The sequence below is a fragment of the Podarcis pityusensis genome (genome assembly GCF_964106645.2).
Source record: "Podarcis pityusensis genome assembly, chromosome: 8".
In the NCBI taxonomy this organism is placed as follows: Eukaryota; Metazoa; Chordata; class Lepidosauria; order Squamata; family Lacertidae; genus Podarcis; species Podarcis pityusensis.
This window is the reverse complement of record NC_138033.1, coordinates 74042332-74067400: the sequence shown is the minus strand read 5'-3', so window position 1 is coordinate 74067400 and position 25069 is coordinate 74042332. Positions and strand designations below refer to the sequence as shown.

General features: G+C 46.6%; 1 protein-coding gene and 1 long non-coding RNA gene across 4 annotated transcripts; one reads left to right on the top strand and one right to left on the bottom strand.

Moving 5' to 3' along the window:
* ENO1 (enolase 1) lies at positions 1–23843 on the top strand. Of its 3 annotated transcripts, none has more exons than XM_081018535.1 (12): positions 1–147; positions 6352–6445; positions 10494–10589; positions 12483–12541; positions 13299–13368; positions 14563–14696; positions 15772–15994; positions 18215–18412; positions 18632–18833; positions 20307–20415; positions 21519–21577; positions 23186–23843. In XM_081018535.1, the coding sequence occupies exons 2-12, from the start codon at positions 6361–6363 to the stop codon at positions 23253–23255; spliced, it is 1305 nt and encodes a 434-aa protein (XP_080874661.1). In that variant the 5' UTR covers positions 1–147; positions 6352–6360; the 3' UTR covers positions 23256–23843. The 3 variants fall into 3 exon arrangements, with proteins under 3 accessions (XP_080874661.1, XP_080874660.1, XP_080874659.1); XM_081018534.1 differs by having other exon boundaries at positions 67–225; XM_081018533.1 differs by lacking the exons at positions 1–147; positions 12483–12541 and adding an exon at positions 12139–12197.
* Positions 23507–25069, bottom strand: LOC308484034. Its single transcript, XR_013989874.1, has 2 exons — positions 24200–25069; positions 23507–23962 (listed from the first exon to the last, which is right to left on the bottom strand). It is a non-coding gene; the product is annotated as an uncharacterized lncRNA (long non-coding RNA).

The window sequence follows — 25069 nt, the reverse complement described above, 5'->3', positions numbered from 1 at the left end:
CCAATGAGAAGCCGGGAAGGGTGCCCCTAATCTGCATGGACGGGACTATAGTTCAGCGCGAGCCGGGCGGATCTTCCCCAGTTGCCCGGGAGCGCGAGCTGAGAGCGGTGCTGGTTCCAATTAGCCGTCTGTTGTCGTTATTTTTTTGTAAGGAAAATTATTATATACTGCTAGTATTGTTATTATTATTTTGCAGGTGCTGTTAGCGCTCCAGCTTAGTCACAGGTAAGTGATGGTGGTGGAGGGAACCTAAAATCTCTCCTTCCTTAGCACGGAGAAAGCTTGTTGCTTTAGGGAAGAAGGATACGCTTGCAAAAATGTTGCAACGGGGAAGGCTTTGCAGAAAAGGAAAGGGGAGGGAGTCTCCATTGCAAATATACGGGGGGGGGGTGGCGTTCCAACTGGTTCTGTGAAGTCAGGACTTCCTTTAGCAGGGCGAACAAAGGACCGAGCTCGGGCATCCCCCCCCCCAAAAAAAAATCATTGTCCGAAGCTAATATCATGTCACTCGGAAGGTTACCAAGGTCCTCCGGTTAAGTCCCATTATATGCCTCTAAAACCAGCTCCCCATCTCTCTCTCTTGAAATCAAAGCAGTTTCAAGATCAGATAAAAGTTGCTGGCTCGTATAGGTCCAGGGTGAGGTGGGTGCCTTCCTTCCTGCGGACTAGCCCCATAAGGGCCTGGATTCTGTAACTGTCTGTAAAGTGTGTGGTTAGAGGTAAACGGTGTCAGTCTCTTGGAGAAAATGGGGTGTGGAAGAGAGGCCATACATTTCAAGTACACCCCCCTCCCTAAAAAAAAAACAAAAAACATTGGAACTGTAGTTTAAGGTTGCTGGGATTTATTGTGGGGGGTGCTATAAATGTATGGTGTGCATGCAACCTCTAGACGCATAAGTGGCAGAGTAGCTGTGCAAGGGATGATCTTGGGTATCCTTTTTCCTCACCTTCCTACTTCCTCCCACAAAGGGTTAATCCTGGCGTGATTGACCCTCCCAAGGAAAGGAAGCTAGGAAAGCCCTCTCTAAGTATTCTAGAGGCCCATAAAACTAGCTGCCACCCTCCAAAAGTAATAGTGACTTGAAGATGGGGCTAGTTTAATGACAAACCAGGATGGAAACTTGTTACCTGTAGTGCTTTGCGTGGTCTGGGGGTGAGAGAAGTATGGCCAGTGCATGATTCTACAGTGTGCACCATGCTGTGATCAGCTCCTTATCTCTCTCCTCCCTATCCACCTTGCTGGCCTTGCTTTCACTCAATCAGGCCTATGTGAAACACTGCAAGGAGCACTCGGAAGCCCACTGGTGTGGTTTTTTTAACCTTTCTTGAGCAGGAAGGAAAAAGGAGTGTCTTACCTAACACACTACCAAACACTGCCTCCTTCTCCTGCTCTTAGAACTTTGATGCCTTCCTAGGGACCAGCCACATAACAGAGGCCCTCAAATTCTGTAACCCTGTCTGTGAAGTTCCCTGGTTACATAAAAATGTGAACGTAACTAAAATACCATCCTGTAGAATTCCAAGACTGGGAGGAGGCAGCTGGGTTAGGAGACATGTGTGGCAGCAGGCTTCATGTCTCTAGGCTATCATGCCTTGCATGCCACATTCCGCCATGCAAAGCTGAGCATTGATTTATGAGGGTGGCAGTTGCTGGGTTACACAGAATGTTGCAGCCATGTGCTAAAAACCGAAGGAAGGAAGGAAGACCTTTTTTTTTTAAGCCTCATGATTCACAGCCAACTTAACTGCCCCTCCTCTTCCTCCTTAACTACAATGAGTAGGAGGATCTGCGTCATGGATCGATTGCAGCAGATGGACTTTCCCTTGGTGCAGGGATAGGTTTTTGATGCAGTCTTCCTCCTGGGAGCAGCCCTTTGAGTTTCTAAGAAGCTTATTTAACCATTTCCAGAGGAAGAGATGTCTTGGTTTTGCTGCAAGTGCAACAGCTTTGTGGTGTCTGGAAGCCATGCCTGAGGTCAATTGCATTTTCTTCTAAGGCCCCATTGATTGTATCTGGTGCTAGTCCTACTCAGAGTAGACCCGCTGAAGTTGGTGGCCATGACTATATGGCTCCTTTCATTTAAATGGGTCTACTCTGAGCAGAACTTAACAGAACTGCATTTGGAGTGCATTGCTTCCCTCAAAAGAATCCTGGGAGCTGTAGGTCAGCCAGCAGAGCTACAGTTCCCTTTAACAAACTACAATTCCCACGATTCTTTGGGGGAAATTGTATGCTTTAAATGTATTGTGTGGACTTGAACTTAGGCTGCAATCCTAACTGCACTTACCTCTGAGTGGATATGGTTAGCCTTGCAGCCTAGGATTGCTGCAAGACTCTTCTGTTATCTAATGACGAAACCTGTACTGTTTGAGTAATGATTAATAGTGGATGTTGCACAGTTCCATCTCTGCTTTGACCCTCTCTTGCAAAAGCAGCAGTCCTTCATCTCTCCTTTCCCAAATATTGAATGTTAGATTCTTACATCAGCTGCCTAGGGCACCTTCGTTTTTTAAATATTCCTGTACCCGAGCATGACTTGTTGCCCATTCTTAAATATCACCCAGAAAGGTGCATCTCTTGCATTTTGAAAACTAATGTGAATAAAGGAGAGTTTGGGGAATGCTGTTCCTTGCTGCTTAGCTCTTCTAAGTGGTGACTAAAACAGCATGAAAGAGTAACAAAACCCTGCCCAGGGCTCCTATGCAGGCTTTGCAAAGGAGCTTCCAAGAGCTCTTAGCTCACAGAGGATAATAATAATAATAATAATAATAATAATAATAATGCATGCCACCCGTCATTGGAAGATCACAGGGCGGTTCACTACAAAAAAATACAAAATGGGAACACAAAATATATAATAAAACTTAAACAAACCAATAACCACTCTCCCACAAACACATTTAAAAGGCCGTAGAATGTTAATCAGCCAAAACTCTGGCTGAACAGAAACGTTTTTGTCAGCCAGGCGCTTAAATGTGTAACTAAGGTGCCAGGTGAGCCTCCCTAGGGAGAGCATTCCACAGACTAGGCCCGTTCTTGTGTTGCCACCCTCCAGACCTCTTGTGGAGTGGGAACATGAAGAAAGGCCTCAGTTCAGGGTGCCATCTTTAATGGATTAATAAGGCTGTTCCAGGTAGTGGGAGAAGCATGGAAGCGAGCCAGATGAAAAATAGGGGATTAGAGGAGAGGAAGAGGTGGAAAGAAGTCCTTGAAACATCTGGTTTTTTTAAAAAAATGAATTAAACCCAAGCTTAGTTTTCCTTCCTCTCTGGATTCTAATCGGCAGCTTTGGCAAAAAAGGTCAATAGTTTGTTCCAAAGGGCACACCGTGTGGAGGTCAAATCTGGTTTCCTTGAGGAATCTAGGGACATGTGGCTGGATAGGGTGGAGAAGGACAGACATTGAGCCATCCTCATTCCTGAGCTCGGTCTCCTCCTCTTTTTTTTTTTTTTTAATTCAGTTACATGAAATGCTGAGTCACAGGGCAGAATTAGACATCTCGAGGCAGGCAGGAAATGATGCTCGCTGACTTCCAAACCCGCAGATTCAGACGCAAATGGAAGAGTCAGTTTTATGTGGCTTGAACCATGTGCCATGAAACTTATCAGGGGCCTCAGTTAGGAATGGGGAACCTGCTGCCCTCAAGGTGATGTTGGAGTAGATCATACCTGGCTGTTATTGGCTGTGTTAGCTGGAATCAATTGGAGCTTAATAATTTCCACTTACTCTCAGTTTGGTTAATTTGTCCTCTTGCTAAGGGCAGAATTGTGTGTGCTTTGGGCCAGCGGTGGGGTGGGGAGCTCTGATTTGTGTGACTTATATTAATTGTGCAGGTGGATGCATGTTCGTCTCGAAAGTATTTCCTTTGGGTGTGGCAAGGACACTATAGGAAGCTGCCTTATACTGAATCAGACCACTGGCTCAGTGGCTTTCCAGGTTTTCAGACACTTCCAGCCTCCCTTGGAGATACTGGGAAATTGAACCCAGGACCCTTCTGCATGTTCTGTTACTTGAGCTGTGATGCTTCCCAAATCCTGCTTGCCTCCTACCTGTTAGAAACGCAGGGAGCAGCGTTATACTGAGTCAACCCACTGGTCCACCTAGCTGAATTTTGTCTACACGGGCTGGCAGCAGCTCTCTAGGATTTCAGATAAGGGTTCTCTTTGACATGCAAAGCAAATGCGCTACCACTGAGCTATGGCTCTTCCCCCTTCATTCTTCACAGTTTCCAGAGTTTTTGTAGTCAGTAAGAGTAGCGAGGTGGGGAAAAGGGAAATCTAGGGCTCCTGCCCCTTTAATAGGTGTACAGATGAGGGAATTCCAGCAGTAGTAGCTTCTGCACGCCTGTCTAAAGTGCAGAAGCTTCGCCACCTGTCCTTATGCTCTTGAGGACTAGCCGCTTGATCCCCCATCCCCTTTGAAAGCTGAGGTCCTCTGGAGGACACTGCATTCCATGCCTAACAGCGCAACCTAGCGATTGTGGGATATTTGCAGAGTTAGTGCTGCAACTGTTGTGACTTTTTAATCTTTTTAAAAAAGATTTTTTTAAACGGTCCAGACTTCTTGGTAGATAATGGGTGCATCTACTTTCTCCGTTCCAGTCTGTAAATACCCACCAGCCTGGGTCCAGAGAGGCAGAATGGGAAGACTGCAGACAGAGGGTTAAACAGAGAACTAGCTGGATGCAGTTCTGAATAGCTGCAGTGCTGCAATGATCTACGCCAGGCTGTGCAGGAAGGGGCGGGGCTTAGAGGGAGGTCGCTTGTTCAAGGACTTCTGAGCAATATTAATGCCGCCTCATCTTCGTAGCCTGGTTAGGCAGCTGGGCCGGCATGCAGTGAGTATCCTCTGCTGGGCAGAAGACTAAACAACCTTTTGCATTAGCTGCTTCTGCTTCTTCTTTTTAAAAAACAACAACGAGGCAAGTTATTAGGCAGTAGCTTTTGCATATAAGAGGCTTCCTGCAAAAAAAAATCCAGATACTTTTCAAAAGAGAAAGTGGAGAGTATCAGCTTAGCATTAAACACCGACTTTGCAAGGATCCATCTGGCTTTTTGCCTCGGGGAATAGCTGGTTTGCAAAAGATCAAATATATCAAGGCTGTCCGATCAAGGGATTGGTGCAACTCCCATACGATGAAAGGATTATTATAGTGCTTGGGATTTTTTCAGTTTAGATAAAAGGTGAGTGAGTGTGGGAGAGGAAATGATAGAGGCGTTTAAAAGCTCACACAGCCTGAAGAAATCTAACACAGAGATGGTTTTCTCCTCGCTCATATTACTGGAGCCCAGTGTTGTCGTCCAATGAAGCTGAATGTTGGGAGACTCTGGGCAGATGGAAGAAAGTACTTCTTCACAACAGTGCATAGTTAAACTCTGGAACTCACTGCCACAGGCTGCAGTGATGGTCCTCAACCTAATTCTCTTGCAAAGAGCATTAGTCTTAGAGGGAGCGTAGATGATGCAGCGGCTGTATTGCCCCGAACAGCTTCTGCAACTGATTCCAGACTTGCATGCTCCATTAAAAACAAACAAACCCCCAGTTTCCACAAAATTCAAGTCTTCCCATGTTCTCATTCTTCTCTGAAAGGAATTGACCTTCTAATGAATAATAACACTGGCAGTAGGCAGGCAACCATATAGCCCAATTGAATGTTAGTCCAGCATTCTTAACGGCGACACCACACTGGTTTGGGGGCAGGCCGCAGTTTTTCATGTGCAGAAAGTTTTGTGTTAGGTCATACTCTTTTTTTAAAAAAAAAAAACCTATCAATTCTTTTATTTACCTGTTAAGAGATAGTACATAATGTTTGTATAGACATGTGTTAGGTCATATTCACACCATACATTTAAGCACTATGATACTGCTTCCCCTGAGGAATTCTGGGAGTTTAAGGGTGCTGAGAGTTATTCCCCTCACAGCGCTACAATTCCCAGAGTTCCCTGGGTGAGAGGGACTGAGTCTCAAACCATTTCGGAAACTGTAGCTCTGGCACCTCCTAACAACTCAACACCCATGAACAAACTACAGCTCCCAAAATTTGTTGTTTAAAGAATGTTTAGTAACTGTTTAAGCCGGCCTCATAGTGCTTTAAATAGTGCGGGGTGTGGCCCTTGTTGGAACAATGGTCTAACTATGTGTAAGAGTGGCTGGGGAAGCCCAGCCAGATGGGCGGGGTATAAATAATAATAATAATAATAATTATTATTATTATTATTTATTATAAGACAGCTTCCTATGTTGCTTGGGAATCTTGGACCACCAAGGACACTGGTGGCCATTGTGCTGTGTATTTGGTTTTTTTTTTTTAAGTTTAAAAATACTGTTTTCTCCCTCTTCCTCCTCCTCAGACAAACAAAATGTCCATTCTCAAGATCCATGCTCGCGAAATCTTTGACTCCCGTGGGAACCCCACTGTTGAGGTAGACCTGCACACCAGCAAAGGTAAGCTAACTCTGAATGGCTGCTATCCCCCTTGAGACCTCTTAGCAGTGGGTCCTTGGTTAGATGGCACTTTAGGTCTGATCTAAGTGGGTTCTCTACAGGGAAGAGTGATAGCTCAGTGGAAGAACACCTGCTTTGCATGCAGAAGGTCCCAGGTTCAATCCTTTGCATCTCCAGGTAGGCCTGGGATACAACTTCAGAGCCACTGCTGGTCAGTGTAGAACCAGGTTTTCCCAAACTTGGATCTCCAGCTGTTTTTGGACTACAATTCCCATCATTCCTGACCACTGGTCTTGCTAGCTAGGGATGATCGGAGCTGTAGTCCAAAAACAACTGGAGACCCAAGTTTGCAGAAACCCTGGTGTAGACAGTACTGAGCTCGATGGGCATTACTCTGTAAAGCAGATTCCTATGTACCTTTATGTATGATTATTTAAGAATACACTTTCTGTTCTTGACAAATGTTGGATTGGTATGTCCCACGGAGGACCTTACAGTCTTCAAACAAAAACATCTTGGAGGTCCCGGGCCACAGGGAGGTTAGGCTGGCTTCAACCAGAGCCAGGGCTTTTTCAGCTGTGGCCCCGATCTGGTGGAACGCTCTGTCACAAGAGACTAGGGCCCTGCAGGACTTGACATCTTTCCGCAGGGCCTGCAAGACAGAGCTGTTCCACCAGGCCTTTGGCCAAGTCACAGTCTGACCCCCTCCTTTGGTAATCCTCATAGAACTCTAGCCCAATGGTTGCCATTAATTTGATTCTGAATTGATTTTAGAATGAATTGATTTTAGAATGTATTTCAATTAATTGATTGTGATTTTATGTAAACTGTGTTACTTTTACTGTTGTTAGCCGCTCTGAGCCCAGCTTCGGCTGCGGAGGGCGGGCTATAAATAAAATTTTATTATTATTATTATTGAAGCCACCAAACTGGAAAAATGAGCCTCTTGTTTTCCTCTAAACACATTATTTGTGGTTGACCTCCATGGTTCATTCAGGGGACATAGAAGAGGGATGGGGGTAAAGTCTCCGCCTCCATTTCATGTTTGATTCTGGAGAACATAAGGAGCTGCCTTATTTCTGAGTCAAGCCATTGATCATTTTCCCCCTTCGTTCTCTCCCCCACCATCTGTTACACAGCAAGGTTTTGTGGTGTAGTTTGAAGCCCATACAGGAAAACTTGGTGTGTATGGAGGGAGGGTGAGGGGCGGGACAGTCGAATGTGTCAAAATCTCCGCCACCCAGCAAACAGCATTTTAAAGCTTGAAGATAAAAATAAAACTTCCAGCTGCTATGAGTGTAGGATGACATCTTACTGTAGCCGTCCTTGGTGGACTGCAGCCAGTTGCTTCTGGCCTTGCATTTTGGTGGCCTCTGTGGCAACCCGATACACTGAAGATAACCGAGAAGGCAGGGCAGTTGAGTGTATGTGAAGTGGGGGGAGAATGGTCCCTCGAAACGGCTCAAGGATAAATGTTCTGAGCCAGGTTGGAGGGTTGGCTGAGTGCAGTGGGGGCCGGTATAACTTGCATTCTCTTTTCTGATTGGCTGAATCTAGGCATGTGGCGGAACAAAGTGGTAGAGGGCTGTACCATTTTGGCCTGCAGCTGAGGTTTCCCATTTCCCACACCTCCCTGCAAGCAGAAAATGAGCATAGCAAGGGTGAAATGTTCAGACCTAGCCCTTTGCACAGTTGCTACTTTTCTCCTTGCAGATGGCCTTTTGTTTTGCCATTTTGCAGTGAGATGGCAGTGTGAATTGGGGCTTTCCCAGAATTTTTGCCTCCACCCATCGGGCCTTAAAATTTAGGGGAATGTTTTATTCTCCAAGTGTTAGCTAGCATAGTGAATCCAGGACAGCTGTGGGTGCCATGGTGTTCTTGAGGTCTTTCCCTGGCGCCCACAAAGCCTTTGAGCCCTCCCTTCCCATTCACTGCCCCTCTGGTCCAGGAGGATGTGAAGGTGGTTTCTTTTTTTCTCCCTTGAAAAGCGCATGGAACTAATTTGGAAGAGTGCCTCTTTCCAACTTCCTCAGTTCATCTCCTATGTGCTTTTCAAAGCTCAGATTAATTTTTCTGCATCTGACCTTTTCCCAGATCCCTTGGAAAAGTAAAATGTGTGTGCAGTTTTCTATTTATGTTGTATGGTTGGTGACCCCAAATCTACTCTCCTTAGATGGCTTTAAAAGAGGATTAAATAAATTCATAGAGGATAAGGCTACCAGCCACAACAGAGCTACAGTTCCCAGAGTTCCCTGCAAAGGACAGATTTTAAAAACACACTGAGAGTTGTAGCTCTATGAGGGGAATAAAAGGTAATGGAAACGGCGTTTACCTTCCCGCCGGAGCGGTGCCTATTTATCTAGTTGCACTTTGACGTGCTTTCAAACTGCTAGGTTGGCAGGAGCTGGGACCAAACGACGGGAGCTCACCCCGTCGTGGGGATTCGAACTGCCGACCTTCTGATCAGCAAGTCCTAGGCTCTGTGGTTTAACCCACAGAGCCACCTATGTCCCTCATGAGGGGAATAGGGGTCTCCTAACAACTCTCAGCACCCTTACCAAACGCCACTTTCCAGGATTCTATGGGAGATGCCATGACTGCTTTAAATTTATAGTGCAGATGTCATTTCTTAGTGCTTGCTTGGGGATAAAGCCCCCATGTTGGCTGGACAAGTGCCCATTTTCCTCTTTTACAAGCCAGAGCTCTCCAGCCTTGAGATGCCAACTCTCCCCGCCCAACGGAGGCTCATTAGGGCGACCCTCTCTTGATTTTGACCAGAGGGAGGCCGCCCTCCCAGCCTAGCCTGCAAATGCTATTGTCTGTGCTCAGTTTGTGCTTTGCACAAAAGAAGTGTCCTTGGAGCAGCAATAACAAAAGGCACAGTGGCCAGCAGAGAGAAAGGGAGGGAGATGTGAACCGACAGAGGCCTCTCAGCGCAAGAAGCGGCGGAGCGGAGTTTTTCTTTCTTTTCTCTTTTTAAAAAAGGGCAACCCCAATTATAGCAGAATTGCAAGCGAGCCCTGTCAGGGATTCCAAATGAGATCCTTCCAAAACAGGAGCTATCATTAGGCTACACAGGAAGGAGGCATCTGGAGGGCGACAGAGAAATAGTTGCTGCTTCCTGTTGGGACACCAGACCTAGCCACAAAGCATTGTGTGTGTCTTGTGTCTAAATAAAGGGGAAGGTAAATAAAGGGACACAGAAGGAGGACGCATAATTGGGTGGGCACAGCCTGTGTTAGAGGAAGGCACAGAATAGGTGGCCGGGTGCCAGGTCTGGAGACACACAGCGGCCCTTTGAATCCCACCCTCTCCCAGGGACTTGAGGTGTGCACTAATCTGGCCTGCTCTGAATGAACGAACACTGTCCGTCTGTAAAAAGCTTTATCTGAGTGTTCATTAAAGTGGCAACCAACCTTTGAGGCACTGCTATGTCAGGGGCAGGGGATCTCAGCCCCAGAGGCCCAAATGCAGCCCTTCAGTCCTCTCTGCCTGACCCTTGAGACTGTCTCCAAGCCATGCCTTGCTTCTCACGCTCCCCGAGTGTTTTTGCGTGGCTGAAATAGGTCCTTGAGCTTGGATGCCTCTTGCTTGCCTGAAGAGAATAGAGAAGGGGTGTGTGGAAGCCAGCCTACAGTACAAAGGTAAAACTGGCATCCTTTGCCCCGCCCACTTTGCTTCGTGCCCCTCCCACCATGGGCAGGGGGACACCACCACCTGCCTGCAAAGGTTGAAAGGAATGCTGAGCTACAAAGCCTCCACCTACGTGATTTGAGGTCTTCCTGCCTTTAATCTGCTGCTGAGCTATCAGGCAGGAGCTCAGGCCACACTAGGCTGCAGCCAACCCCAGCGGCCGTCCTGCCCCATCGCAGTTTTAGGTGGTCACAGTGGAGCTGGAAGAGGAAGTTGGCAGAGCGACGCTTTCCCCCACTTCCTCTTTCATCTCTATGTTCCTTGCCAGTCTCCACTGTGAGATGGTTCTGTGCAAATGTTTCTCTTTCATCCCAGAGCTTGCCAGGACCAATACTGTTTTTTCCTTCTTCTTCAGGTCTCTTCAGAGCTGCTGTTCCAAGTGGAGCTTCGACTGGGATTTATGAAGCCCTGGAACTGCGCGACAATGACAAGACTCGTTTCCTGGGGAAAGGTAAAGCTTTCCTGGTGTGGTGAATGCACTAGTTGTTTTTTCTCTTTTGCTCTCCCAGCTTGGTGCTTCTGGGTGCTGTTCCACAGATGCTCCTTCTACTGCTCTTTTTGCCCCCCGCCCCCCGGTTTGTGTCTCCCAGCTACGGCCAAGATTCTGCAAAGGGCATTGCATAAGGGACCCTTTCCCATGGCCTTGCAAAGTTGGTGCATTCAAGCTTTGCTGCCTTCCTCCCTGCATGCAAAAATAGTTTTGGTGATGTGGCAAAGAGGTGTCAACGTTCTGACTGAAATGGCTTGGTTTATAATCCATACAGCTGTGCCTAAACTCTCCAGGTTATTTGGACTGCTGTTCCCATCATTCTTGGGTTTGAGGGAGGAGCCCCCACACATTCACTCACCTGTCCTTGGTGGGAAAAGGTAGCAGGTGCAGGAGGGGAGTGGCTTAAATCCAACAATATCTGGAGGGCACTGGGTTGGGGAAGGCTGATGTGCAACACAGCCTTCAATTAAGCCGGTCCCTGTCCCCAAATGAATTTGTAATCTAAAATGGACACAAATAGAGAAATGGAAGAAAGTTAAAAAGGGAGTTAACATGTCACCTGCTGGCTCGTGCAGAGAGTCTCCCTAGGTTTCCACAGAGCGGTCAGCCTGGTGCCTCTGGAATGAATGCTGGCAAATGTACTTAAAAGCAATGGGTTTGTATCCAGCTACATTTTCCTCAGAGTGGATCCATTTAAATAAATGAACCTAAGTTCGTGCCCGTAATATGTCAGCTTTGACCAGGACTAACATCTGATACAACAGCCCGTAAGGCTTAAGGAGGGATTGCTAACTAAAGTTATATTCCACTTTCTTAAACACTTCCAAGTGGTTCACAAAAGATAATCCAAGACATTTATTTAAAAATACACCAATAAAAGCAAACATTAAAAGCAAGTTACATTTAAAAAATAATAATTCTGTGGGTGTAATTATATATAAATCTAGTACTGATTTAAAACTACTGGGTTGCATTCAACGAACTTTTATTCAGAGTAGAACCATTGAAAATTAGTAGCCATGAGTAGCTTAGGGGTCCATTGATTTCAATGTCTGAACCGGCACATAGACCCTGTGGTTGCAGCCATTGCTCGGTCTCCAGAGGCTGTTTGCATCATGGAGCCAGAGCTTCAGCTGGAAGGACAAGAAAAGAAAGCAGGGAAGTATCTGTAAGCCATGCTTTGGCTGCTGCTCTTTTGGCTACTGTTTGAGCTGCTTAATCTATAGTTGGCGCAGACCACAGGTGGATGGTGATGCCTGACATGAGCTACTGTTAAACGAAGCCTTCCTGGTTTTGTCAGGTTTGCATGGACCTAAAGCCTCTTCCTCTTTCCTGCTCCCCACTCCTGATTATGGGTCCTCTGGTCATTTTTGCTGTGAATCCCTGCCCCCCCCTTGCATGCTGCTGCTGCTGCTTTTGTGGTCTCTTGTGGGCGTTCATCTTTCTCTCTCCCTTCTTTCTCCTTTCTCCCGTCTCTCTCTTCCCTCCTCGTCCACTCGGTTCCCACCAGGCGTCTCCCGAGCAGTTAAATATGTTAACGAATTCCTGGCGCCGGCACTGTGTACTCAGGTAAAGGATGTGTGCTTGCAACCTGGCCTGACTCCAGGCAGGCTCCTCCTCTGTGCATGGTCTATGGGACTAACCTTCCGGCAGGCATTCCTAGACGATGGCTATTCCCTCAGTGACATAATTTTGTCTGTTTTTAAAAAAAGGACTAGTGTGCTGCACCCCTTTAATATATATCTTGTCTTGAGGGCTAGGTGGTTGGGGCTGTAATGGCAAGTGATCCTCTACTAATGCCTGCTTTTGCCTTTGGTGGATTGGATTAGTGATTGATTTGCTTGTTCCTTCCAGGTGTCTCAAAAGCTGTTGAGCACGTCAATAAAACAATTGCCCCTGCACTGGTTAACAAGGTAGGAGCCTTCCTTATTTCACTAACCCCTCTAGCGCAAGTGTAGCCGTTCCTAGTCTCTTTAACGTTCTTTTTATGGGTGAGAAAGCCAGCATAATACTAAGCTCCTTACCGTCGTCAGCGAATGGCCCTCTTTTGGATGCATGAACACGAAAGCATGTTTGAGAAGTGCTGTGGGAATTCTAAAACGGCATGAAATAATGTTACGGATGGAAAACTGCTTGCAGTTCCCGAGTCCTGCCTTAAGAATGTTTCCCAGTGCACCAGATTTATTTTGTAGCTCTCCCTCCTTGCAAGCTAATTTGGGGGGTGTTCAGCTTGGTGGTCCGTAAGGGAGCTTAACGTCTCTGCCCCACCCCAGTCTTCCCCGATGGCCTGTGTGGGTCTATTTAGTCAAAAGGGGTTTTACTTGATTTAATTCAGTGTTGCCGCCCTGTTTGTTAATTGGGTCCTTTGCCTTTGAGAGCAGCTTGATCTGCAGACATTACCGATCAAGCTGTTTGTTGTTGTTTTTTAAAAAAACCACATGAGCTGCCTAGGCTGTTTTTCTATTTAGCTGGCAATTTTCAATTCTTAATTGAGGTGAAGTGTGCTAAAATAAAGTGAAGGGGTTGCCTCTCCTTGGTGTGTTGTTTGGATCATCTATCCCTAACCAATGGCAAGTGTCCGCAGGGAGATTAGTTATGACTAAGTCAGGATGAGGTTTCCTTCCCAGTGGGTTGTTTTGGTTGCCTTACCTCTTCTCCTCTTCCCTGCAGAACATCAGTGTTGTAGAGCAGGAGAAGATCGACAAGCTGATGCTGGATATGGACGGGTCAGAGAACAAATGTAAGTGGAATGGTTGGACAAGTGTACGTTTGTGATTTTGCAGCCATGAATGCTCTGGGTTGGGTCCAAGAGCAAGTAAACTGTTGTGCTAGTGAGTTTGAGAGGTGCTCCTCAGGTGATTCTCAGCCTCTCTGCTGCCTGAAAGATTTGTAGCACAATAAAAGAAGTCACAATTCCTTCATAAATGCTGCAGCTAACCACACCCGAGTTGAGAACAACCATAGCTCAGTGGTGGAGCAGCTGCTTTGCATGCAGAACCTCAGATTCAATTGCCAACATCTCCAGGTAGGGCTAGGAATGTTCCCTTTCTGGGAACCCTGGAGAGCTGCCCCCCATCAGGGTAGGCAAGGCTGAGATGGATGCACTTAATGGTCTGATGCATCACAAGACTGTTTCCTATGATTCCTATGCACATTTTATTGGAGAGAAAGTGCTTTTGCTAGAAAGGAGTCTAGGTTTGGAAATATTCCTCTTGCATTGTTTTACTATAATCATCCATCTCCTACTAAATGTAAGGAAAGGAAAACATAGTGGACTGAGCCAGGTGTTTGTTTATTTGCACTTTCCTATGATTGAAAATCTGCAAGAGGTTTACAGTAAAATGACCAAAAAAAAAAAAAAAAAAGGAACAGCATTCAATAAAATTTCCTAAAACCTGGATGAAAACAAACACAATTTCATACCTCAAATAAAACCAGTGTTTCAAATTGACTTGATTTTAAATATTGTAAACAAATGATACATTTTCTCTCGCAGTTTTGTTGTTAAACATTTTATTTTTATTAATTTTTTAAAAATAATATAGCATTTATTAAATCACCCTCAACATATGCGGTTCAAGGCAATGTATAAAATACAGTGCAATAAAAACAGTCCAGAAAGCAGATTAACATAAAAGACTATGCCAAGTAGACATAGCAGCTTGGAAAGCGTCTTGGAACAAAAGCGTTTCCAGTTGTTTCTAGAAAGTGCAGAGTGTGGGGTGCCTATCATGGGTGCTGGGCGTATCTTGAAAGAAATGCTGTTCCACAGAATGGGGTAGCCACACTGAAGGCCCTGCTCCAAGTCATTGTGGAGTGGGCTTCTGAGATCTTGGAACTTACAGGAGAATCTCTTCTGCAGACGGCAGAGACTTGCTGGACATGTAAGGAACCATGCAGTCTCTCAAGTAACCTCTTTTTCTTACTATCTTAGCCAAGTTTGGTGCAAATGCAATTCTGGGCGTCTCCCTGGCTGTCTGCAAGGCTGGTGCTGCTGAGAAGGGGGTCCCCTTGTACCGCCACATTGCTGATCTGGCTGGGAACCAGGACGTCATTCTGCCAGTCCCTGTAAGTTTTCCTTTGTTGCCATTCTGCAAAGGAGGCAAGATCTGGTGCAGACAAAACAGCTCTCTTCCTCCCACCTAGCCATATGGAGGGGCAGTGGCTTTTGTGAATTAAGGGTGGAAAAACAGCAAACATGTTGGATTTTCAGAGTTCAGTGGCTCTCCTCTTGTTAAGAACCTGACTGCTGGATCAGCCCATCTAATCCAACATCCTGTTTCTCACGGTGGCCAACCAGATGGCTTTCCCCTGAAATAATCCAGGGAACTGGTTTCCTAAGGGTACTGAGAATTGTTCAGGGAAACCCTACTCCTCTTGCCGAGCTACAATTCCCAAGAGTTCCTTGGGAATAGGGGTTGGTGGTAGAACCACTCTGAGGATTGTAACTCTGGGAGGAAAACGACTCTCAGCACCTTGAGCAAGCCACAGTTCCCTGGATTCTTTAAGTTAATCAATTGATTGTTTTCATGCATATTGTATTTATGATGTTAGCCGGTCTGAGCCCAGCTCTGGCCGGGGAGGGCGGGGTACAAATAACAATTTATTATTATAATTATAGGGGAAAGCCATGAGTAGTATGATACTGTAAACATCAAAAGCACAGTTGGTGGCAACCCAAGAGGGAGCCATTTCTGTGATGGCTCCTGTATTGTGTGAATTCACTCCTAAGAGAGATAATATAATAATAATCGTATAATAATTTATTATTTATACCCCGCCCATCTGGCACCTTCCTGTTCAGACAGGCCCTTGAAAACTAAGGTGCAGATGATGTTGATCACTGGGCAGCTGTCAAAGCAAACTATGTTTTAATTGCTGGTTCTAAATGCGTGTTTGATGTATTTTAATTATTGGTTTTTTAACTCGTTTGTGTTTTTTTACTTTGTAATTTATAATGATGTTTTTAAAAGTTGGAAGCTGCCTTGAATCCAAGGAGAAAAAGCAGGATAGAAATAAAAAATAATGATGATGATAATAATAAGCGAACAATGTAAATGGGGCTTTCTTTGGGAGAGATTGCATTGCTGGAGCATTAACCTCTTGGGTTTTCTTTCCCCCTTTCGTCTTGCCCACCTTCCAGGCCTTCAATGTGATCAATGGCGGTTCCCACGCTGGTAACAAGCTGGCCATGCAGGAGTTCATGATCCTCCCTGTTGGGGCCGAAAGCTTCAAGGAAGCCATGCGCATTGGCGCCGAGGTGTACCACAACCTGAAGAACGTCATTAAGGAGAAGTATGGGAAAGATGCTACCAACGTGGGTGATGAGGGTGGCTTTGCACCCAACATCTTGGAAAACAAAGAAGGTAATGGACTGATCGGCTCTTCGCTACCTTATTGAGTTGGTGTGTAGAGTCCATGCAGACAACCAACAGCTATGTCCTTCCCTGCAAGGATGGTTACAACATCTGGGGCTTTCTAGTTCACAGAAAAGGCAAGGTTGCAGGTGTCAGTGCAGTAAGAAAGACAGTATCCCATTTAGGGTGGGAGGTTGAGGGGGAGGCATTTTTGGTTTGGAGCAGATGTGGGGTAGCTTTGTCCCTCCAGATATTGCTGAACTGCAACCCTCCTCATCCCTGGCCATTGGCCAGTTCAGAATTATAGTTCAGAAACATCTGGAGGGGCCAAAGGTGCCCCACACAAAACTGGTTAGAGAAAAGGAGAGTGTGCAGGGTACAGGTGTGTCTTTCCCTACGAGGAAATGTTCCACAACATTGGGGGCTTTTTAATCTGGAGAAAAGACAAGTAAGGGGAGACTTATGATACAGTGGTACCTTGTTTTACATATGAACGCATGCTTCGGGTTATGAGGTCCGCTAACCCGGAAGTAGATGCCCCCGGTTGCGACCTTTGCCCCGGGATGCGAGCGGAAGTCGTGCGCCGGGAGCAGCAGGAGGCTCCATTAGTGAACACGTGCCTCATGTTACGAGCAGTTTCGGTTTACAAACGGACCTCCGGAACAGATTAAGTACGTAACACGGGGTACCACTGTAGTGGTTTGTAAAATTATGCAGTGTTCAGAAAGTGGATAGAGGAAAGCTTTTCTCCCTCATAGTGCACAATGTGCAGTGATCACTCTACTGTTAAGCACTTTAGCGTTAAATCCATCTGGATTTCTGCTTTTGGGCATAGCTGCTTTGCGAAGGATCGGATGCATAAAACCTTTCTGGACAAGGAAAGGTTCCAGCATTGGAGCTTTTCTGTTTAGAGAAAAGGCAAGCAAAATAGGTGGCATGAGAGAGTTGTATAAAATTACACATAGCCCAAAGAAATTAGATAAATATTTTTTCCCCTCCCTCATAATAACTAGAACCGAGTGGGGCCAATGGAAGTGGGGAGAGTTGCTGTCACACTCAGGCCCTCCTTATGGTATTCCATTTGGAGCATAGAATCCTAGAACTGTAGAGTTAGAAGGGAACCCATGGATCATCTAGTCCAGCCCCCTGCAATGCAGGGCATCTGGTTGGCCACTCTGAGAGCAGGGTGCTGCATTAGGTGGGCCTTTCTTGGCCTGATACTTGGTGGGGCAGCTGGCACTGAGTGAACCTCCCTGCAGCCAGGAGGAACGGAACTCTGTGACCCTTCCCTCTCTGTCTCTCCGGTGTCACACAGCTGCTGAGGCAGCGTGAATCCCCCCAGGAGGTAGGCGAGAATTGCTTTCGAGCAATGCGGAAAACTCGCTGATGGCTGCTTACACGTTTTATTTGTAATACCACCCGGCCATGCTGTGTCACTCCAAGCTATTTACTGTACAGGAAGACAGGTTCTGTTGGCTGCTGTGGGCCTCTTTGGGGGCTACAAGTAGCACTTCCTGCCTCTCTCCCAGCCAAGTTGGCAGCTGAGGGCCTCAGTAGCTGGGTCTTCCCTGTCTGAAATAGATTTGCTGTTGCTGGGGAGAGCAGGGAGATGTGTAACTGGAACCACCTTGAGTGGGCTTTGGAAGGATTCCCCCCATCTCTTTCCCCTGCCTTACCGAGACCTAAGAACATAAGAGCCTGCTGAATCAGGCCACTGGTCCATCGAGTCCAATATCCTATTCTCAAAGTGGCCAACCAGATGTCTTTTGGAAGCCTGCAAGCCATCAAAAGTTGGTGGCCATCACTGTCTCCTGTTGGAATGAGTCCCATAGTTTGGGATTTCTTTGCCCCTAGCAAAATGCTCTGTAGGGCCAATGTAACCCCTGCTCTAATCCCAAAGGTTCTTTCATGAGGCCCTGTTTTGGATGTGCTAAACTGGGTGTCGTGTTCTGGCAATTGGGGACCTTCTTTGATGACGCTTGTGGAGAAAGGAGATATCGACTCATGAGAGCTTTCCCATTTTAGAGCAAATGCTTACGATTTCAAAAGTCTTCTTTTCTGTATGTGCAGAACAAGTAACTTTATGTCTTGTTTTTAGTACCCTTTACTCAAAGCAATGCACGAGATAAAAAGGCAGCACTTGGATCATAAAATGAACTGAATGCAAACCTTGGATGATGAACCTTTCTGTTCAAAACCCCCCAATTCTGTTGCTGTTCTCCTCCTCAGCTCTGGAACTGCTCAAGACTGCCATCAGCAAGGCTGGCTACACTGACAAGATTGTCATTGGGATGGACGTGGCGGCTTCTGAATTCTATCGCGATGGGAAATACGACCTGGACTTCAAGTCCCCTGATGATCCCAGCAGATACATCACTCCTGACCAGCTGGCTGACCTCTATAAGGGTTTTGTCAAGAATTACCCATGTGAGTGCAAGGGCCATATTCCTTCTGAAGGCCACACGCTGTTGGTGGGCAGAGTGGGAGGCACAAGAAGGTGGAGAACCATTGTCACCTTGAGCGGTGACAGGGAGGACTGTGCGACACCAAGCACATGAGAAAGGCCACACATTTGCTGGGTATGTAACTGGTAAACCACCCGCCTGAGTAACATTGTCCTTCTCTTGCCCCCACCCCAATGGCCAGTGGTTTCCATTGAAGACCCATTTGACCAAGATGACTGGGCTGCTTGGAAGAAGTTCACCGCCAGCGCAGGCATCCAGGTTGTTGGTGACGACCTGACGGTTACCAACCCAAAGCGCATTGCCAAAGCCGTGGAAGAGAAGTCCTGCAACTGCCTGCTGCTGAAAGTCAACCAGATCGGCTCTGTCACAGAGTCGCTCCAGGCGTAAGTCTTTCCCTTGCTTTTCTCAGGGGAGGAAATGGCAGTTGAGCAGGAAGCGGAATAAGTGGAGAGCAGGAGTGGGCAGATACTTTGCAGCAGGGGGCAGCAACCTTTTTCAGCTGTGGGCTGGTCCTGTGATGGTTTGTGTATGCTCTTCGCAATAAGCACCCTCTGCTCACTCAGAAAGATATTTACAGTTCTTTATTTTACATATGTACAAGCAGCACAGTGCAATCATGCATCCGAATTGTCCAGTTCAGATTCGGGGAGTGGTCTTCTGCTTCTCCTCCAACAGAAAAGGCTGGGGAGCTTCATTGGACATCTCTGATCCCTGCACTTTAACCCTCTCCTTTCCTGTGCCAAAGGCACAGGTATAGGCTCTCTGTTTGTTCCTGAACGCCCTGTGTGGTGCTGGGGCTCTGCTTCAGCATCGGAGAGCCTTCCCGCCTCCTGGCTCTCTCCCTCTTCCCCTTCCGTCACTTCTTCTCTGTCTCCTTCTGATTGTTCCCGCTCTGACTTTTATCCTCCCCCAGATTCAAAGGCGTTCTTTGGCAGTCCCGTGACAGATCCACCGTCCCTCAGACCATGTGGTGGGCCGGACTATATTTTGGAAAAAAAATATATGAACAAATTCCTATGCCCCACAAATAACCCAGAGATGCATTTTAAATAAAAGGACACATTCTACTCATGTAAAAACTCGCTGATTCCTGGACCGTCCGCAGGCCGGATTGAGAAGGCGATTGGGCTCCATCCGGCCCACGGGCCTTAGGTTGCCTACCCCTGCTTTACAGGCTTGCTCAGCAGGTGTAGTGGTTTGTCCCAAAGCCCTCCCCATCAGCATTAAAAACAGGGAGCTTTTTAACCACGGGAATGTGGAGTCTTCTCATGCTTTGTGCTGATTAGAGCCAATCGGAGTCAAAGGAAGGTGAATCGTCCACTAAGGATTGGCTCTCTGCTAGGGTCACTCTGGAGAAGGCGCATGGGAAGATCACCGATGAGGAGTTGATCTGTATGCTCCAAAGCTAAGCACTGAGGAACACTGAAAACACAAGGTGTTTAGTTTGCTGGTTCTGTTACGCACAATGGAACCTCCAGGAAAACAACTTAAGTCATTCTGAAAGAAGATATTGGAACACCTGTGCATACACAAGACAGTAGATCTAGCTGAAAGGGACTATGTGCAGCTCTGCAAACAGTTGGGGGTCAAGGGCAACTGCTGCTAAGTAGACAATACTTAACATGATGGACTAATAGTCTGGAGTGGTATAAAGCTATTACCTGTCTGCTCCATGTCTTATCTGAACTCGCACAGTCACCTTGTTAAAGACAGAAGTGCAGATGCACATAAATAAGGCAGTCTTGAAATGGCTGGTGCCAAGCAAGGGGAGCGACTCAGTTGGCTCTTGTATGTAGTCTCAATAGCCTGCTTATAAAATGAATCAATTTCTAGCATCTCTTGTCTTCCTGTTGCAGCTGCAAGCTTGCCCAGTCCAATGGCTGGGGCGTGATGGTGAGCCATCGTTCTGGGGAGACTGAAGACACCTTCATTGCTGACCTGGTGGTTGGGCTGTGCACTGGACAGGTGAGTGTTTCCTTGCTGAGGTGGCTGCTTTTGCTTTCCAGTTGCAGGGCAAGGTGGGAAGGGAGAACTTGTGTCCCTTCTGGAACATGGTGGCATGCACTCCCAACTGGCATTGGCCAAAGTTCATGGATTATTGGAGTGCAGCAACAGTTGGGGAGGCCACACGTCTAGGCATGCAGAGAAGGCTGGCTTACATAGGCTTAGAAGTCTGCTTTTAAGTACAGTGGACGCTCGGGTTGCGAACGTGATCTGTGTGGGATGCACATTCACAACCCGCAGCAGCGCGTCTGTTCACGCACAGGTTGCGATTCAGCGCTTCTGCACATGCGCAACCGCCGAAACCCAGAAGTAACCCGTTCCGGTACTTCCGGGTTTCAGCGGGTCTGTAACCCGGAAAAACGCAACCTGAAGCGTCTGTAACCCGAGGTATGACTGTATTAGTATCAACATTTCCATTTCTAGACTGCTGAATATCTCTAAGATCTCGAAGCTAAAAATGCTGAACGTTGTAGCCCTTGTTGGCCATACTCAGAGAAAACCCACTGACATTAAAGGGCATGACTGACTTACCGTAGATCCATTAATTTCAGTGTGTCTACTTTGGGTAGGGTTTGGATATCTAAAACCCATAAATATATACACGGAATAAATTCAACAATGTTGTGTCAAATTTTACGTACTTTAAAAAATTACACCAGCAGTATCCACCATAATAACAGTATTGAGATAAGTTAACTCTAGGCAGCTTAATGTAAAATCCCAACCCACAGAAAGCACACCATTTATAAAATTGTGGAATTGTAGTGTTGGAAGGGAACAGGAGGGGTCATTTAGTCCAACCCCCAGCAATGCAGGAATCTTCTACCCATTGTGGGGCTTGAACCCACAACCTGAGATTATGGATTTCAGGCTTTACCAACTGAGCTATTGCTGCCTCCAAACAGCCTCTCCCAAATTCTCACTCTTGTTACATTTTCCCACAATCCCTGCCATCATTTGCTACCTTGTATGTTCATTAGGTAGGCAGGAGGATAGGATTGGAAGCGGGGAGGGATAATTCTGTTTTGTGTTTATTGTTTCTTGCTTAATTTCTCTCTCCACAGATCAAGACTGGTGCTCCCTGTCGGTCTGAACGTCTAGCCAAATATAACCAGCTTCTGAGGTAAGGATTAAGTTGAGGAATTTGGGCTTGTTTAAATGTACAGTAAGGGACCCGGGTGGTGCTGTGGGTTAAACCACAGAGCCTAGGACTTGCCAATCAGAAGGTCGGCGGTTCGAATCCCTGCGACTGGGTGAGCTCCCGTTGCTCGGTCCCAGCTCCTGCCAACCTAACAGTTCGAAAGCACCTCAAAGTGCAAGCAGATAAATAGGTACCGCTCCAGCGGGAAGATCAACACCGTTTCCGTGCGCTGCTCTGGTTTGCCAGAAGCGGCTTAGTCATGCTGGCCACATGACTCGGAAGCTGTACGCTGGCTCCCTCAGCCAGTAAAGCCAGAGTCGGTCACAAGTGGACCTAATGGTCAGGGGTCCCTTTACCTTTACAGTGGTGCCCCGCAAGACGAATGCCTCGCAAGACGGAAAACCCGCTAGACGAAAGGGTTTTCCGTTTTTGAGTTGCTTCGCAGGACGAATTTCCCTATGGGCTTGCTTCGCAAGACGAAAATGTCTTGCGAGTCTAGAGATTTTTTTTTCGCTTTCCCCCCCCTTTATCTAATCTGCTAAGCCTTTAATAGCCTTTAATAGCCTTTTAGCAGCTAATCCGTTAAGCCGCTAATAGGGTTGCTTCGCAAGACGAAAAAACCGCTAGACGAAGACTCTCGCGGAACGGATTAATTTCGTCTTGCGAGGCACCACTGTACTTTAGATGTACAGTATATTGAAGTGTGTTGAGGGAAGTAGATCATATCTGTTGGCCCTGTTTTATGGCATGCGCTGCACAGGAGAGTATGTGTTAATACAGTGCACATGAAATGGAATTTCATGTCCAGAAATGATTTACAGAACAGAAAATACAAAAAAATGCAGGAATATCGACATTGGTTGAAACAATGATTGACAACGGAATTGTTTTATTCCTTTTGTAAACTTAGAGGGTTGGAGTGGTGGTTTCCAGTTAAGCAGTATATAAATGTTATGAAAGGAAATAAATTAAAACACCACCTGGAATATCTTACCAACATGCTTGTTAAAGTTGCAGTTTGTTTAGGGTGCTGAGAGTTGTCAGGAGATCCCCATGTCCCTTCACATTTACAAATTTCCAGAGTGGTTTAACACACAATCCCTCTTCACAGGCAATTGTAGCTCTGTCAGGGGGACAGGGGTTTCCCCAATTCCTCTCAGCCCTCTGAACTCCGCAAACTGAAGTTCCCAGAATTCTTTGGGGGAAGACATCACAGTGCAAAGTGCACTGGAGCAACTCCTAGGCGCCAAAATATTTGAGGGGTCGGGGTCTCCCAAAGTTGATGAATATTGTCATTCATTTGATGTTCGTGCGCCACACCTTGTGATCGATGATGCAGGATGGGGCTTGCCTCCTCCCCCCCCCCCAATATTTTATTCAAGTTGGCACCCCTGGCTTTAAAGTGATATCATAGTTCTTGAAATATAGGGTGTGAATGTCGCCTAAGTGCCACAAGACTTTTGACTTGATCAGTACAGATCTTTTCTTTTAAAAAAGCAGATTATGGACACATCCTTTCTCCTGGAAATTATTGCTCCTCATGCTTGTCTTTTTTTTTTTTTTACTCCCCCCACCGCCATTTCCCCTCAGGATTGAAGAGGAGCTGGGGAACAAGTCCCGCTTTGCCGGCAGAAACTTCAGGAACCCTCGCGTCAACTAAACCCGCTTTTGGCTCCGACGAGGCTTCCCTCTTTCCCCGACCCACCCCACCCCCCCAGTTGCGGTTGAAAGCACTAGTCACCTAAATTTAGAAACAAAATAAAGACAAACTAAGGGCAGCTGATGTGTAGGGGGGAAAGACAAACTTTTTGCAGGTCCTCTCATCCTAGGCTACAACTCATCTAGTGCGTTTCATCTTCCTTCTCTCGCCTCCCCAGCTCTGATCTGTTGCTTCTTAAAGCGCTTGGCTGCTTTTTGTGAACAGACAACTCCCAACACCCCACCCCACTCTTCCCTACAGAATGTTTCATTCATCATAATGAAACTAAGGAGAAAGATTTAAGAGTCCCGGTGATGCTGGCATGAAAATTGTAAAGCTGCTGCCGTATTTTTTTGGGGTAGCCCTATTCATGACTGAGGGTAATAAGTGTTTCTTTCTCCTCTGCTTCCCTCCCCACCCCATCCCTAAAGCCCCCCACCCCACCCCTCTTAGTGTGTGGAAGCTGTGTAACTTGCAGTGCAGCCTGAGGTACCTGCAAAACAGAAAATAGTAGTTCTCATGTGAGGTAAATAAAAACAGAGAAACGTCTGTGTGGTGTGGAGTTCTTAATGGAAAAGTGTCTGGGGACCAGATAATTTTAAGGTGTGAGATAGTGGGGAGAGCAGCCTTCAGAGAGAGATGGCTGTGTCTGCATTTGAGAGAGAAGTCTTGGCAGAAGAAGAGTTTGATATCCCACTTTATCACTACCCTAAGGAGTCTCAAAGCGGCTAACATTCTCCTTTCCCTTCCACCCCCACAACAAACACTCTGTGAGGTGAGTGAGGCTGAGAGACTTCAGAGAAGTGTGACTGGCCCAAGGTCACCCAGCAGCTGCATGTGGAGGAGCGGAGATGTGAACCCAGTTCACCAGATTACGAGTCTACCGCTCTTAACCACTACACCACACTGGCAGTATCAGAAGAGAAAATGGTGGCTATTGGCAATCACGAAATTGTGGCTGTCCTCTTACATGGTTTAGGACCACGCATACATTGATACCACTTTAAATAGTCATGGCTTCCCAACCCCCAAAATTCTGGGAGCTGTCATTGTTCATGATCCTGAGGGTTATGAGGAGACGCCCAAACAAATCACAGCTCCCAGAATCCTTTGGGGGAAGCCATGACTGTTCAAAGTGCCATAGTGCATGGTGTGAATGTGGCCTACAGCTCACTTCATTCTTCAACAAACAGCCCATTTGCCACTTACTGACCAACAACCTGTAGGCTGAGCTGGTCCCAGGGCTGTTATGGGTCATACTTGCTTTGACCCCCATCTGTGAAGTGTGTGAGGAAGTGGAGAAGATTATACTTGAAGTAATCTTCATTATCCTTGGTTTTTATCCCCCGTCTTCCACAAAGGGGGCATAGGTAGCTCCCATTTGTCCTCCGTATGTTGTAGGGGCTCCAGCTCCCAGTGAGCACGGCTAGTGGCCATCTTCTGGAAGCCCACAAATGTCCCATTTCCACACTGACTTTCTCAAAGTTTAAAACATTAGTAACTGCCCTTCTATCTCCAGGTCACGCTGTTCAGCAATAAAATTATAGTACATTTCATACATCAACAAAACTTCCAGCCACTTGGCATGCACTGGGTAGTATGTTTGATACAATCCAATTAAATGATGATTGGGATGAAAGGCTAAGTGAAAGTTGGATGGCTTAAACTTGCAATGAATATCTGCTCTCAAAAATGGATGATTTGTCCCACCATGTTTGAGTTGGCCATCAGAATCTCATTGTCTTGACTCTGCCCTAGTCTTGAGAAATATGGTA

Excerpts from the sequence above, each read along its gene's own strand:
- ENO1 (XM_081018535.1), top strand. The coding sequence starts at position 6,361 with ATGTCCATTCTCAAGATCCATGCTCGCGAAATCTTTGACTCCCGTGGG. Across the intron at positions 12,542-13,298 it reads CCCCTGCACTGGTTAACAAG|AACATCAGTGTTGTAGAGCA; the intron begins GTAGGAGCCTTC and ends TCTTCCCTGCAG. Across the intron at positions 15,995-18,214 it reads CATCTTGGAAAACAAAGAAG|CTCTGGAACTGCTCAAGACT; the intron begins GTAATGGACTGA and ends TCTCCTCCTCAG.